Source organism: Corvus moneduloides, chromosome 4, assembly GCF_009650955.1.
Source record: "Corvus moneduloides isolate bCorMon1 chromosome 4, bCorMon1.pri, whole genome shotgun sequence".
In the NCBI taxonomy this organism is placed as follows: Eukaryota; Metazoa; Chordata; class Aves; order Passeriformes; family Corvidae; genus Corvus; species Corvus moneduloides.
In genome coordinates, this window is record NC_045479.1 from 18,668,723 (window position 1) to 18,681,018 (window position 12,296).

Here is a 12,296-nt window from a genome sequence, read left to right on the forward strand (position 1 = left end):
ACTTGGGTTTATTTTCAAAAGAAAAGGTGAATTCTGTACTGCTAGGGGAAATAGTTTCAAAAGAGAAGGCTTCCAGTTAAATACCTTGGTCCACATTAGGGTATGTAAACAGCTCAAGAAATAACCTTTTCTCCAAATAATGTTTAATTCTCACTTCTTGTTATTCACCAGTTATCCTTCCAAAAGTAAGAGAAAGACCTATAAATAATATTTCACATTCAGAGGGCAGAGATTTCCTAGTAAGGGTGAGGAAACAACCCCATTTTATAAATGGAGTGATTAAGCTATAGAGGCCATGAGTCACAAAGGTACTTCAGCGTGTGGCTAGCTTTAAAGACATAAACAATCCTAATGAAGTCAGCAGCACTGTCTGTGAGCTTAAATTTAGGCACAGACCTGAAAATATCTTCTTAAACTGGGATCAGAGAGGAAAAGGGTGGAATGTTAAAAAAAACCCCAACAAACCAGTCTTAGCCTTCCCATTCACTACAGACACAGGGATAGGGACACCGTAACAGCTGTAAGCCCACCACTGGATGCCTTTGCAAACTCTCCTCAGGGGTCTCGCCCATAGGCAGCACTATCACAATTGCCTTGAGTCCTGCAGCTGGAAGAAGTTGTCTCATCTGCCTCATGCCGGTGTCTCAGGCTGGTCCCAGCACAAGGTGACTGCACTTCCCTCGACCTCACTATCCGGCAGGACCGCTCTAACACCATCACCTGGGACCCACTTGGTGAGGCCCACAATCATGACAGGGATTTACTTCCAGGCCCATGTCACCAATCCTGCCATGATTTGACTTCCCATCTTCCCTCCTGACGAAATATTCACATACTTTTACGCACCACTGCTATGATGTGGCTAAAATCGGGCCTTATTCATTTTGCCACCCAAGTCCATTATCTACCTCCAAACACATGGTCTAACTTCCCAAGGCTGAGCTAAGCTCAAGAGCCTCACAGGCATCAAGGAGATCTCTAGGCTGTTCCCCATCAGTAGAAGAACCTACACTGAATGAGGTGCAACTCTTAGCCAGTCTGGATGAAACCACATCCAGTGGTCTCAAAGCACCATGTAAAACTGGGCAGTAAGTAACAACCACTGAGCAAATGGGGAAACCTAGTGATGGAAAAATGAAAATTATTTCACTTTCCAGGCCAGCTGAGGTGCCAATTGGGTCTTCCCCACCTGTTACAGCCACAAAGAGGAATGCACTGCACAGAGTCCAAGGGCTAACGACTGCAGTGAGTAGCTGAGCTTGCCTCTTTGTCTGTTCACCCCAGCCCCCAGTCCCAGCAATGCTCTTTTCCCTTCTGAAAATAAAACAGCATTTTTCACCCGTTACATCGCAAACTTGTTTAATCACTAGACACAGCAGCATGATAAGAACAATAATTTTAACTGGAGGGGGTTTCCTGTTATCCTGGCTATAGCCATATCCTGAGCAAATAAAAACTTAGGCTTTTGGTCCCAGCATTGACACAGCTTAAGTTCTGCTTATTATTTCATAAACAGGAAGTGTCTCTGAGTTATCATCTCCCTGCATGAACTTTGGGGTAAAAACCTTTACCCTGCCTCACTGGGGCCGCCTCCCTGATGAGCAAGTTTTGTGTGCTTTAACGAGACTTAAGGATGCATTCAAAACCCAGCAAGGCTGGCCTGTTTCTAGCATTAAATGGGATCTGATCCACAACGAGTACAGGGTCAGATTTTCCGGCTTTCCCAGCCCCACATGTGACAAGGATAGCATGCAGGCAGGTCCCTGCCTGTGTTCAGCTCCAGCAGCCACACTGGTGGCGAGGTGCAATTTACAAATATTACCCAGATTAATTCCATGAGCCACCCACATAGAAAACTACCGATGCGGCTGCTAAAAATACACCCTGGATCGCAACAAAGTTGTCAAGAATAAGTAAGAAGCAAAGCGAAGAGGAACAAAACCAAAACAGAGGTAATCACTGTTTAGAAAATAAAGGTTAATACATATAAATACCTCTCTTTACACAATTGTGAAGGATGCCAGGTAGGAGATGCCAAGAAAATCGCTGGAGACATCCATCCTAGGCAAAAATCTACCCACAGTCTGTGATGTCTAGCAGACCCCCTCTTAAAATGGGGTCTCCCCTGGTCCATAGAGCCTGGCTCTATTCTCTGCACAGCAGGAAATGTCACAAGGTGAGTGCACAGGTGATGATTTTGCACAGCAAGGGCAACACTGCCTAGAGGAGGGTCCAGAGAACTAGATTCTTGCCTGGCTCAAGCCATGCACCTCCTCTGAAGCCAATACAGCCACTCCTGATGAAGCCACATCTCTGATGCTCGGTGGCACGGCAGCCACTAGTTTTCCCCAACTCTGGGGCAGAGTCCATGTAGGATTACACCTGATGAGGTCTGCTTTGAAACTCAACTCATTTCCTTGTACAGCTCACAAATGAAACTAAGAACCAGGTCAAACATTTAACAGCAGTGTTACTTCTGGTTTGTTTCACTTGTTGTATTTTCATGTCCTTCATTTTACTGCTAAGCTCTCCACCACCCAGGAAAAAAAAAAAAAGAAAAGGATAAGAAAAACTCAGGAGAGGAGAAGACGAGCAAAAACTCCAAATTCTTTAAAACAAATGGGAAAATTCTCCTGGCACAGTGTGTGTGGGAGAGGATTTCACACCAGATATTCACTTATTTATCATGCCTCGCCTATTAATATCAGGTGAGGCACCATTCTGCTTCCCAGAGCTGGTATTTAAGCCAGCTGCTCTGCACAAGCACACACCACCCTCACCGGCACATCAAGAATGGTGGGTGACTTTCTGCGTGTGCTCTATGTTATCACTCACTTAAATTTCTACTGGAACCACTTCATAAGGCCTTTGAGGTGTCATATTTCCTCCCAGGGTGCTTTTTCTGTCAAAGAGCCTATGTTCTGAAATCGGTACAGTGGGGATACGGTTTCACCTCCCCTCGCCTGCCTTGCGGTGGTGGGCATGCATGTGTGCCACCCTAGACTGCTCAGTCAAGGGCAGGAGCAGAGTAGAGCAGTGCCTGCCCGTCGCAGTGCTGCTCCGAGCCCTCGGCTCCTGTGCTCTCTTCAGTGGCCTGACTGTACCTGATGCTCTAGCGCAGGGCTACAGACCGAACTGCTTATGCACATAACGTGAGGCTCGCAGGGGAGGATGGCAGTCCTTGCCTCCTTCCAAGGAGGAAATTGCATCCCCTGAGATAAGTAAGTTTTTATCTATGCACTGCGATATTGCAGGGAATTCTAAGGACCTCTCATGGCAACTAGGAGGCGAAAAACAATCATTAACCCCTCCTCCACCTCCCTCGAAGCCATTCACCAGCAATTTAACCCGCAAGCATACCGCAACACAACACAGATAAAACAATTCCTATCAGCCTTTACGCTATCTCCGGCTCCTGCCATTTGGGATATTCACCTCTAGTTTGAGGCTTAAGACATGCTGCAGAGCCTGGCCGCAGACCCTTCCGTATCTGCTGCGGGGGATCTGTTTCTACGGGTCACTTTCAGGGTATTTTTTCCCATCTGCTTTCTTTTTCCAGTCAGGCAGAGGCAGGGGCGCCGCTGAAGTTAGGATGCTCGAAGGAACCGCTAAACTTCCACCGCACGCTCCGGTGCGGCACCGCCGCCCCCTCCCCAGGAAGAAGCCGGCGCCCTGCTCGCCCCGGCAGTGGCCGAGGCCTCTTCTCCTCTCCTCTTCCCTCCCCTCCCCTCCGCTGCCCTGCCCGGCTCCGGGGAGGCGGCCGTGCCAGCGCTCGCCCACTGCGCCGCGCCGGGAAGGGGAGCGCGGCCGGGCTGACCGCAGGCCCCGCGGCCCCTCCGCCCCCGGCTGCTGCGGACCCGCCGGGCGCCGCCGCTCGCCAAGGGGCCCCGCACCGCCCCGCACCGCCCGCCGGATGCGGCCCGGCGAGGAGCGAACTTCAGAGCAATCGTCGCATGACCCCCCCGGCCGGCGGCGTCCGCCCGGGAGGGGCTGGGCAGGCTCCGCAGCGGGCGGTGCGATGCCGGCCAGGCCTCACCGGCCCGGTCACACCGAGGGGGGGGCCAGGTCCGGCCCCGGGGGGCCGTCGGGCGGGGGCCGGGCAGGTACGCGCCCGGGCTGCGAGCTCCGCGCCGCGGGCGGGGGTCGTCGTCATCGGCGGGCTCCCCCCGCCCGCGGCGGGGCCCCGCTGCCGGGGGAGGCGCCGGGGGCGGCCCAGGCGCGGGGCGGGGAGGGGAGGGGGGGCTTCCCGGCCCGGGGGCCGGGGCCGCTCGGCGGCGCGACGCGGCCACCAGAGGGCGCCGGCGGCGGGCTGGCCTCGACCGGCACCCCGGGCCCGCCGCGGCCCCTCCGCCGGCACCGGCCCCGACACCGCCGCGTCCCCGCGGCTCCCCGCCGTCCCCGCACTCCGGCGGCCCCGGGCCCGGCCGCGGCGAGCGCGGGGAGGGCCGGCTGTCCTTCCTGCGCTAACGAAAATGCTCCTCTTTGTCTGCCCGCCTCCGGCGGGGTCCGAACTCCAAACAGCGGGTGAGCCCAGGGCTGCCCAGAAATAACCCGGCGGGCCACCGGTAACTTTACACCGCCCGCCGAGCGCCCTCCTCGCGGGCGCCGCAGCCCGGGCTCGATTTCCTCCTCAGATAAGTTTTACCGGCCTCACCATGGGGAGGAAAGTACCGTGTGTTCCCGTGCCGCCCCCCCTGCTCCCCTCCGCGCCCGGGTCTCCGCCGCCACGGACCGAGCGGCCCCCGGGCGGGATGGCGCGGCCGCCGGGGGAATGTCCCTCCGCTTTATGTAACGCTCCCCGGGCAGCGCCGAGCCGGGAGGGGTGACGGGGAAGGGCAAATGCGTTGCGAGGGGATTTAAATTAACCCCGATACATCGTTGAATTTTTTTTTTAAACAGACACCCTGGACTACACATTGATCTAACACACACAGCCATACACACACACACACACACACACACACATATAATTATTATGATTTTTTAACCCGAAAGAAACTAAGTTGGGGCACTTGGGCTTCTCGCCGCAGCCCGGGCTGGGCTGATGGAGAAGCCAGAGGAGCTGACAGGAGGCTCCAGCAGCCCCGTCCCCCGCCGCCGCTGCCCGCGGAGTACCCGCGCCTCGGAAGAGAGGAGCCACGGCGGGGGGAACTCCTGGGAAACCGGCGAACGGAGCGGGGTGGCCGGTCCTGGGAATGCGAACTGCGGCGAGGGGCAGGCAGGCAGCAGGCACACACACACACACACGGAGGCGCAGGGCAAGCTCCGTCCACCTCATTGTTCTGCTCGGCACCGGCACGGACTTCACCCACCGCCCCCCGCCGGGGACCGAGCGCCCGGGACCGCGGGGCCGGGGCCGGGCAGAACCGGGGGGCGACCCGCGCTACGCCGCGCTCCCGCCGGGCACCGGGCAGGGCGGGGGTGCTCCGCCGCCTCCCCGCAACAACGCCCGGGGGGACGGCGAACCGCGGGCGGGCGGCCGGGGACCCCCTGCTCCCCTCCTCCCTCCCCCGCTGTGGCCGAGCCAGGGGTGCCGGCGGGGCGGGCCGGGCCGGGGCTTACCTTCGTACATGGGGGCCATCGGTGCAAGGACGCCTGTTATTCATGGCAACGCCGCCACGAACGACGCGAGATCGCAGCCCCCCAAACTCAACACACATCTGCCATCTTGAGCGGGTGTCTCTCGGCGGAGGCGAAGCTGCCGCCTGCCTTCTGCATCGCTGCCCACCTCAGCGCGGGGGGAGCCGGGCACATCCAGCCCCGCTGCCGGCCCTCCGACGCGGCCGGGGCGGGCGGGCGAGCGGGCGGGGGGCGGCGGCGCCGGGCCGGGCCGGGCCGGGCCGGGGCCGGGGCGAGGCGCGGGGCCGGGCAGGGGCGGCGGGCGGCGGGGCCCCCCCGGCTCGGGACGGCGGCGCTGGGGAGGGAGGGAGGGAGGGAGAGAGGGAGGGAGGGAAGGAGAGAGGGAGGGAGGAAAGGAGAGGGAGGGAGGGAAGGAGGGGGGCTGGCGCGGTGCCCCCGCTCTCAGCGCGGCATGGCTGCGTGTGCCGGGGCGCTTGCAAAAGTTGCACTGGGGGTGAGAGAAAGGGAGAGAGAGACGTAGGGAGAGAGAGGGAGACGGAGACCGAGACGGAGAGGAGGAAAAAAAAAAAGGAGGAAAAAAAAAAAAAAAGCAGTGAAGGGAGTTTGCAAATAATCAAGCGCCGATGGCACCGATCGCGGCTTCCCAGAAGGAGCGGGAGCGAGCGAGAGAAACCCTCTGCTGAGATTATGTGGGATCTTGTTTAACAACACATTTCAATCAGGAGAAAAAAGGAACAGTCAACAGAAGTTGGTGAAACACTTCTGTCTTCCCCCCCTCCTCTTTATAGAAAAGAGAGGAAAGGAAAAAAATAAAAAGGCAGCTGATTGAAGCTTTGCAACTCACTGGCTGTGGGGATCATATAATTTGTGCTCATGTTTTACAATAGCATGGAAAATTCCTACCTCTCCCCCTCTCCCCAAATAAATCTTCTATTCCCTCAAGGCATTTCACAATCTGGTTCACTGACAAAAATTCCAATTTATCTTTTTTTTTTTTTTCTCGTTTAGCTTACTTGCAGTGTAAATATTTAGCGGATGCATTTAAAATAAACATACGTTGTTGCTTTTAGGAGTCAGGTTGTGTTTTTGTTTTGTTTTTTTAAAAAAAGGAACCACATCAAAGAAGTGTTTACTAACTGAGATTGACAGCCTATTCTCCCCCTCCCTCTCTTCCCCCCCCCCCCCCCCGCCCCGTTTTTTTAAATTTTAAATCATCCGTCTCTCCAGTTGAGCTCTTGCTGTAGGAGCACCAGCCCGACGAGCATCATTTTTGTCCGTGCATAGAGGAAAGCTGTAGGTGAAGCCACAGGAACCCCCTTTGCCTGACAGGAGCTTTACAAAGGAAGGTCAGTCGCCAGGTACCCATTAGGCAGGCAAAGGAAGCTGAGACTCATGCAAAGCCTCTGGCAAAGGTGGAAACAAAACCTCGGGCTGTGATCCTGCATTAACAGCCGTCTGGATCTGACTGCCTGGAGCTCCTTACAGATAAGCAATCTGGGACTGGACCAGTGAAGACATAACTCCCTTTGTGCCTGCTGTTACTGCTGATGCCCCAAAACGCTGCCTCTCGCTGCTGCTGGTGCCACCCAGACCTCTCCCACCGCAGCACTTGGTCGCAGCAGGGCTCAACACCCGGCTACTCCCACTGATGCCTCGAGGACGAGGCAAGAGGTAACTTTTCCTTGGGAATTTCAGTGCGAGTCAAGCGCTACAGCCAGCCTGGCCCTTGTCTCGGGGTGCTGCGGGTGCCTACGCTGGCAGATAAAAGCAGGCCAGGGAACAACCCATGCTGACCAGCCGATGGCCATGGCTGCACTGCGGAGGATGTGATCCCCAGGCTCCTGTGGGCCATCTTGTTTGCAAGGTATCTTCAGTGTTTTGCATGATTTTTCTCCCTCCACTGAAAAATGCCTGAAACTACAGGAGAGCTGTCTCACGCCCCATTAGCATTCTGTTTGCAACATGAAGCTGAGGATACATTTTAAATGTGTCGGGGAGTGCCATGCAGGGCTGGTGGAGGTGATCGAGGGCTCAAAAGTGGGCTGGGATGGCACTGGGGGAGTATGTACACCAGAGGGAGCAAAACCTGCTCCCGTCTTATCCCTGCTTCATTTTGAGAGTGATCCCGAGATCAACCATCACTAAATCTTGGAAAGAAATGGAGCTGCCTCCAGCTGGACCACTGGGGAAGTCCAGGCCAGAGGTGGAGGGCAAGTGTGTGGATGACAGCAGGCACAGAATTTGAACATGCTTCTTGTCCCTCTTTTGTTTAGCTATGGTGACCTGCAGGGTTCGGCTCTAGGCATGAGTCGAAAGCCTCATATTTTACTGAGACGTGTTTCTGGTCATTGTAATTCTGCACTGCTCTCTTCTTTATGATGGAGAACCCTATCTGCTTTCCAAGGCTACTAATGCTTCTGATCCCAGCCTGCCTCCCTGCCCTTGATCAGAGCAGCAGCCATGGAGCCCTGTCTCAGAGAGACAGAAGAGATGTGGAGAAGTGTTGGGGAAGAGCAGAAGACAACAATGGAAGAGCAGGCTGCTATAGGAACCAGCTTCACGTCTTGGCGTTGCATTCTGCTGCAGTGTGGCTCCAGGTTAGTCACACCACCCTCACTCTCCTCAGCTGCAGAATGGGGGCAGATGTACCAGTCTCTGCTGTGTGAGACTGCACTGATAGTTTCTTCTCCTTTTGTTTCACCCTGAGCTATCCCATAGCCCGTGGGGTCTGTGTTAACGCCACGTCCATCAAAACTGGCATGACACAGGAGCTTAAAATACAAACCAAACTCACTCCTTGCCAGAAGAAAAGGAGGAAGGGGTCATCAGTGATGTCTGCAGGACTCACCATGTGTAGCCTAGGCATGGAAGTGGTGCCTCCTAGCCCTATGGCTGGCATGAAGGGGGACACAGGAACATCTAACCTGCACCTGATGTACTTAGGCAAATGCTAAAACTGTTGGCTTCAAAGCACTGGTTATTCTGCTTGTCTTAGGGAAAAGGTGCTGAACTTGATAGACTACTTGGCTGGTCCAGGACATCAATTCTTGAATGTCTCTCAGGTTCAGTATTGCTAAGGACATTACAGACTCTCATCTACCCACAATTTGTCCCAAGATAGGAAAATTAATGGGCATGTTTTTAACAATAAGGACTGTTCTGATCTTACATATTTTTAAATGTTGTTGCCAAATGAGGTGACATTTGGTAAATAAAAACCAGCCCCAATATGTCCTGACCTTGGCCCAGACTGGCTGCCACAATGTGCTGCATAGAGGATGCTGGTGTTCTGTGGGCATGCAGGGGGAGCAGGGGTTTGCCCAACTGGGCACAGCCTCCCTCCCCAGCTCACACAGGGGCCTCCCCGAGTGTCTCTTTCAGAGAGAACTTAGGGCACATGATTGGAGCTAAGGAGATAGAACTCCTTGCTGTACTTTCCCACTGCTGTGAACAGATGGGGATGCACTCTGGAGATGGCCCAGCTCTGAGCCTACAACCTTCTTTCCATTCTCCCCAAAACTGAGCATCCATGCAAGGATGTTACAGCCTTGGCCATCTGGGCCCCTGAGCCAAGGCCAAAGATGTGGTGTGAACATACCTGTGGTGTGAACATACCTGTCGGGAGCCAGTCATCAGCAGTGCAGCTGCAACAGCCCTGGGGCAAGGCCATTCTGCTGGAGAGATCATGGTCCACTCTCTGCCTGAGACTGGAGGAGGTGTCACTGAAATTTTGAATCCTGAGAGATTTTCTAACCTTAACAGATTACTTCTTCTCTCTGTCCCCTTCTCTTGTGGGAGGAAGACAAACCAGCCCTGGAGAAGCACCTTTTAATGCCTCATCTTCAGGTTTTTTCATTTCTCCATTTGCCCATTTGGGTCTCCTATAAACATAGCCGTAGTCTGGGTACAAGTATGATGCTCAGCTGTGTCATGGAGTACCACCAAGGCAGCAGCATCCCCAGCTATGTCCAACGTGGCTGCTGGGTGGTGGTGGCAGACACTAAGCCAAGAAAAGGAGGGGTGGCCTTTTCACAGCATTGGGCTGGCACTCAAAGGGGCTCCATTTCTGCTCCACATTTTGGAGCACAAATTTTGGTGGTCTTGGCATGTAACTCACTTCTCCAGAAAGGCACATGCTGTTTCACTGGTGTGTCTCAGGGGCCTGCTGGTACCAACTGCAGCGGGAGCAGCAGGAGTTGCTGTTTCTTGCTGGAAATTGTGAGAGTTTGGGCTTTTTTGTCTTTTCTGTTAGAAATTACTATAGATTTTGAAAGTCAAGTTTAAGAAGGAAGGCAGATGAGTTTTAAAACATAGTTTTTGGTCATGATTCGCATTTTAGGGGGGTTGTGTGAGTGGACAAAAGATGCCCTTTGGTCTCTCAGAACCAGAAACTCTACGGCACCTTCACCACCTCTTCTCTGGTGCCTCCACCAAACCCTTGCTGTGCCAAGAGCATGCCAGAAGCATTGCCAGAGGTGCCTGCTGCTGAGATGCAATTTCTTCCTCTTTCCCCCAAAGCTGCGGGGTCTGTGGCTCCCAGCTTTCTTGGCTCAGTGTCCATCCACTGCAATAATTTCTTTGGAGAGATTGAGCCTAGAACTGTACTAATAAAAGACTGTATGGTACATTAAAAACAATGACAATAACAACACAACAAACCAAAAAAACCCAAAGAAAAAGCAGAAGAGAAAGGCTGTAAGCACACAGGGTGAGCATGTTCCCTTCAGTGACAACCTTTCATACCTGTTTGCGTTCATGGTGGAGCTGGAATGCAGCAAGTTGTTAACAAGGATCAGGCTCCAAATCTTTCACATTAAGCAAAGCAAAATATTTTTTTTAAACACCAGGGGAAGGTTTCCCAGTGAAATACACACAGTTGTTTTCTTTTTAAATGTAAATCAGTGAGGGAATGGACAGTTTAATTAAAAGCAAAATTATTAGGTAAGTGCTGAGGGAATCTACATTATTTGCTGGGTACACTCACATATTTTTACTGGTGAATCAATTGCAATTTTTAATTTCTTTCCACCTAATAAGACCAGCTCAGAGAGCAGCCACTGTGATGTGGAATATTTGGGGAAGGATTTTTCCATGGATAGCAGAAATGTCTGTTCTGTGTGCAAGCTGTGGATGCCGAGGCAGCCTGCTATGGTATGTCCATTACATCTCTGCTAACCACAGAATATTCTGAGTTGGAAGGGACCCACAAGGATCCTTATTAGCAAACACTTGCTATAGGCTGCCTCTGTGGCATCACCTGGAGGAAATCCTGTCCCCTGTGACAGGGATTTTGGGTCGCTGCTAGTGACTGAAACACTTGGGCTTACGGCTGGCTGGATGCTAAGTGAAAGGTGCCACATTGTTAACCGACTTTACACCCTGCTGCTGCTCTGTTGCTGGACCCTGCTCCCTTCAGTGTCACCTGTCCCTCCACACACAAGCCTTTTTGCAGGCAGGTGTTTAGTGGAAGCCCCCCCGCCCCTTCCCTCAAGCCCATGTGTCCCTCTTGCGCCTGGCAAATGATACAGACAGACTCCCAAGCACATCAGAAAACAGCCAGTGCACTGGGCTGGGGCAATGCCTGCTTATTTTGTAAGGTTCTGAGGGAAGGCCCTTATCTTTGAACACGTATGGAAAATACGCTGCATACTTGAGTGGGGTTGGGGACTGATGGCTCTGTCACAGCTGAAGTTCAAAATAAGACCCCAAAACCCTACAGCACAATTATCCCATGCATCAGCAAGTGGGACTCTGTAAGAACTCAGGTATTTTTACTCAGTCTGAACATCAGTGCCTTCCTCAATGCAGCTCAAGTGATGTAAATGCCCCTTTCAAGGGGTAACAAATGGATTTACAGCGCAGGCGTACAGAGGGATGAGGCTTAATTCCCAATATGAAACCAGATGATGCTGATAAAACCTTAGTGGCTTCAACAGATGTACCCTGATAGAGACAGGAGTGTGGTGATGAGAAACAGGACAGATGTTGTAAAACGCTTTGGGTACCACGGATGGAGGAAAGGTGCGATGAAAGCGCACAGCCTGATCAGTGCCCCGGGGAAGGCAGAGATCTGGGTCACCTCAGCCAGACCTACCACCACATCTGATCACATTCCTGAGCTTGCTTCCCCATCAGGAGTATCACTGAAATAAATGCCCTAAAAATGATGTGGCCTCTCCATTTGAGGGGTTAAACACAATTTCCCATTGTCGAGCTTTTGCAGTTGGCTCAGGTATTGTTGCAGGATCTTGGATCCTTTTCTTCTTATTATTAATAAAAGAAACTTTGAAATATATATTAAAAAAGTGCTTATCAGATAATGAAATTCTAGCTGTGGTTGTCTTTCAAACAACCAGGGCCATGATTTAATTGGAAGTAATTATAGTCTTTTCTGAAGTATAATTTTTAGGGTATTTTTTCCCCTGACATTTGCAGTGTGGAAATTAAAAATAAAACGATGTCAGAATCATGAGATTTCAATCTGTCTTCAAACAATAATGTGGGCTAGTGTCAGAGGTTTGTCCTTGGCTGGAAGGAAGAAAAACTCACTGAAGAAAATCCTGGTGAAAATCACCAATAGCACCTACTGGTGCCTTTGCTGTGCTGAGGAATTCCTGAGAGACTCCTGCTTCCCAGAGCTCACTAGAAACCCTCCTACCTCTGCTGCTATGGGAAAGGGCACATCAGTACCTAGCTCCTGAGAGCACCACATTTGT

The 12,296-nt window shown here is 52.8% G+C and overlaps 2 protein-coding genes across 6 annotated transcripts in view; one reads left to right on the forward strand and one right to left on the reverse strand.

Moving 5' to 3' along the window:
- Positions 1-5,811, reverse strand: part of HIPK2 (homeodomain interacting protein kinase 2) — a 131,793-nt gene extending 125,982 nt beyond the window's left edge. For all 4 annotated transcript variants that reach the window (XM_032105368.1, XM_032105366.1, XM_032105367.1 and 1 more), the window contains exon 1: positions 5,563-5,811. In XM_032105368.1, the coding sequence (XP_031961259.1) occupies positions 5,563-5,581 (19 nt within the window). In that variant the 5' untranslated portion in view covers positions 5,582-5,811. The remainder of the gene's footprint in view (positions 1-5,562) is intronic.
- Positions 5,812-6,836: 1,025 nt separating this feature from the next.
- The window catches only part of TBXAS1 (thromboxane A synthase 1), a 263,129-nt gene continuing 257,669 nt past the window's right edge, over positions 6,837-12,296 (forward strand). The window contains exon 1 of one of the 2 annotated variants that reach the window (XM_032105667.1): positions 6,837-8,177. The gene's annotated coding sequence lies outside the window, so the exon portion shown is untranslated. The remainder of the gene's footprint in view (positions 8,178-12,296) is intronic. The other variant, XM_032105665.1, reaches the window with a different exon arrangement.